General features: G+C 29.5%; 1 protein-coding gene across 1 annotated transcript; it reads right to left on the bottom strand.

The window, feature by feature from the left end:
* Nucleotides 1-574: 574 nt before the first annotated feature.
* On the bottom strand, nt 575-2,604 carry LOC120418535 (thymidylate kinase). Its single transcript, XM_039580971.2, has 3 exons — nt 2,398-2,604; nt 2,081-2,329; nt 575-2,019 (listed from the first exon to the last, which is right to left on the bottom strand). Exons 1-3 carry the CDS (start codon nt 2,594-2,596, stop codon nt 1,721-1,723), a joined length of 747 nt encoding a protein of 248 aa, XP_039436905.2. The 5' UTR covers nt 2,597-2,604; the 3' UTR covers nt 575-1,720.
* Between the last annotated feature and the right edge of the window lie 739 nt (nt 2,605-3,343).

The raw sequence follows: 3,343 nt of genomic DNA on the forward strand, positions 1-3,343 counted from the left end.
TAATTTTATAATTTAATAATTTAATAATTTATTAATTTAATAATTTAATAATTTAATAATTTAATAATTTAATAATTTAATAATTTAATAATTTAATAATTTAATAATTTAATAATTTAATAATTTAATAATTTAATAATTTAATAATTTAATAATTTAATAATTTAATAATTTAATAATTTAATAATTTAATAATTTAATAATTTAGTAATTTAGTAATTTAATAATTTATTAATTTAATAATTTAATAATTTAATAATTTAATAATTTAATAATTTAATAATTTAATAATTTAATAATTTAATAATTTAATAATTTTTAATTTAAAAATTCAATAATTTGATAACTTAAGAACTTTCTTAAAAAATTAAAAATTAACAAAAAAAATTAATTGTAATATTTTCGTATTTTTTCAATTCAATAATTCGTGTTTTGACAATTTCAAATTATGAATTCTATTTTTTTTTATTATTTGAATGTGTAAATTCTGAAATTTCAAATTGTTGAATTCTAGATTTCTTATTTTTTTAAATTTTAACATTACATTTCGCTTTTAGACGGAGATTTTAGCAGATTTCTAAATGGATTTCGTGTGATAATTGGGAGTAGAATCAATTCTACCTGAATCAGAATGGCAACAGAGTTTTTAATTTTTTCAATAAACGAAAAATTTAAAAATTTAAATTTTTATATTGAAAAAAACATCGAAAATCTAAAAAGTTTCATAGCTTCAAATTTTTAATATTCTGTAATTTTTTCGAATTTTGTTATCTATATATATAAAGTTGATAACGGAAAAACGGATCGGAGCGCTCTTTGTTGCGTTGGGTTCGTATAAGCCCAAGGAAGGTTTTTACGCTAATATATTGACACTTTGGCCACTCCGGAACCGATTCCGGAGCATCGGCAAATTGTATGGAAAAAGATGCGTAAAATCAAATTTTGATCACAGGAGGCTGAATAAACGAAAAAGTAAAAAAAAAAGTCAACAAACGAAAAAAGGCAGAACGAAGTCTGTCGGGTGAGCTTTGTTTTTTTTTTAAGAGTTGTAATGTGATGTTAAATTTATATAACAAATCTTAATACATTAAAAAAAATCGCTCCTTGAAGATTATTTCAAAGTTTCTTATTAAGAAAAAAAAACAATCAATAATTTTTAGAAGAAAACATTCTTCATTAACAACTTCTTAGAAATTGATGTTTTCGCACTAAACGAAAAAAAAAAATTATTTAATTCCTAATAATATTTTCCTTTGTAATTTGAAAGAAAATCTATCGTTCTCAATTATTTTGTTTATCAATATTACAATCCGCGCGAAATCCGCGCCTGAGCAAAATTAGCCAGCAAATCCGCGCCAGATCCGCGCGATACGCGCCATCCGCGCCATCCGCGCGATCCGCGCCGTCCGTAACAACCCTGAAATTGCCGATTTGTGCTGCGCCTTCACGAAAAACTATAGCGCCCTCAGGAGGCCTCAGGTCGCCCAAAAAAACATTTTTTTCGCAAATTGAAAAAATGCCCAAGGTAAGTTGCAAGTTCTCAAACAGGGATTGGCAGGTATGTCGTACAAGGATTGAATTTTCGGAAAAAAATATCTTATGATACTACTTGATCAAACATAATTTTTATCCCAGTTGATACATCAATGAGAATGACAAAAAAAACTAAATACAGTTAAACGCAAATTAAACCCCAATTTCCAAGTTCCCTTCCCATCTCTCACCACAACTTTCCCAGCGCCCGGTGCCCACACGCGTCGATCGTGCCCAGCACCAGCTCGCTCAACTCCACCGTCAGCTCGTCCTGGCCCTTGTCCGCATCGATCTGCCTCCAGTACGTGTCATCCCTCAGCTCTGCGAATTTACCCATCACACGCCGCTGGAACTCGGGCACTTCGTACCGTTCCTCGCCGAAGCCTCCTCGCTTCGCTAGCGCTTCCGCCGTCAACGTTAGCAGGATCACGAGGTCCGGCTTGAGCAGGCCCGCTTCCGGCGCCTTGCACCACTCCATGTCGAGTCCTTCACAGGATTGAAAGTGAGTTAGGATTTTTTTTATTAAGATTTACCAACTAAATCTCACCTTTGGCTGCACTGAATGCAACCCCCGAGTACGAGTACCGGTCCACGATCAGAGTGGTTCCATCCTGCAGCAACTGTTCCATCTGCTTTCGGGCTTCCCACCGGTTCAGTGTGAACAGCAGGTGGATTCCTTCATCGGTGAAGTTATCTTTGTTGGTCAGGTACGAGTTGATCAGCTTGCCGCAGTCCGTTGACCGGTCCGGGAAGTTCATAAATTTAGCCTTGCGTCCGGATTGGGTCAGGTGTTCCACTAAAAAACAATCAACCCACGAAATCAAACCCCAACAAATCCAGCACCAAACTCAAACCGATTCTTACCTATCCGCTTGCATTGTGTGGTTTTGCCGGCTCGGTCACATCCCTCCAGCACGATCAGGGCTCCTCGTTTTTGAACTATCGACATTGTGGAATGGAAAGTTACTCGATTTGTTGTGGGCGACGGATTTAGAGAGTTCAGCGCAGGCCTAATCCACTTTATCAAGTTACGGTTTTGGCGCGCAATTTCGCCCAAGATCATGGCTCAGATGTTTAAAATTTTGACGTGAACGCTCGTGAAAGTGCAGAAACGTCACAACAAATCGAAAAATAAAACAGCAGAGATGTGAGCCGGCATACAAATTTCATAGTACTTCTAAGGGAGGCTGTCGGAGAGTACGTAACGCAAGTAAATTATGAAAAAATCAAGGAAAAAACATAAAATTCTAGAGTTTTTTTTATTAGGTCCTATAAACATATGAAAGACAATAGTTTATTGGTCCTTTTCAAAAAAAACTCTGGAATTATAAAATTATAAAATTTTAAAATTTTAAAATTATAAAATTATAAAATATAAAATTATAAAATTATAAAATTATAAAATTATAAAATTATAAAATTATAAAATTATAAAAATATAAAATTATAAAATTATGAAATTATAAAATTATAAAATTATTAAATTATTAAATTATTAAATTATTAAATTATTAAATTATTAAATTATTAAATTATTAAATTATTAAATTATTAAATTATTAAATTATAAAATTATAAAATTATAAAATTATAAAATTATAAAATTATAAAATTATAAAATTATAAAATTATAAAATTATAAAATTATAAAATTATAAAATTATAAAATTATAAAATTATAAAATTATAAAATTATAAAATTATAAAATTTTAAAATTTTAAAATTATAAAATTATAAAATATAAAATTATAAAATTATAAAATTATAAAATTATAAAATTATAAAATTATAAAATTATAAAATTATAAA

This window comes from Culex pipiens, chromosome 3 (assembly GCF_016801865.2).
Source record: "Culex pipiens pallens isolate TS chromosome 3, TS_CPP_V2, whole genome shotgun sequence".
Classification (NCBI taxonomy): domain Eukaryota; kingdom Metazoa; phylum Arthropoda; class Insecta; order Diptera; family Culicidae; genus Culex; species Culex pipiens.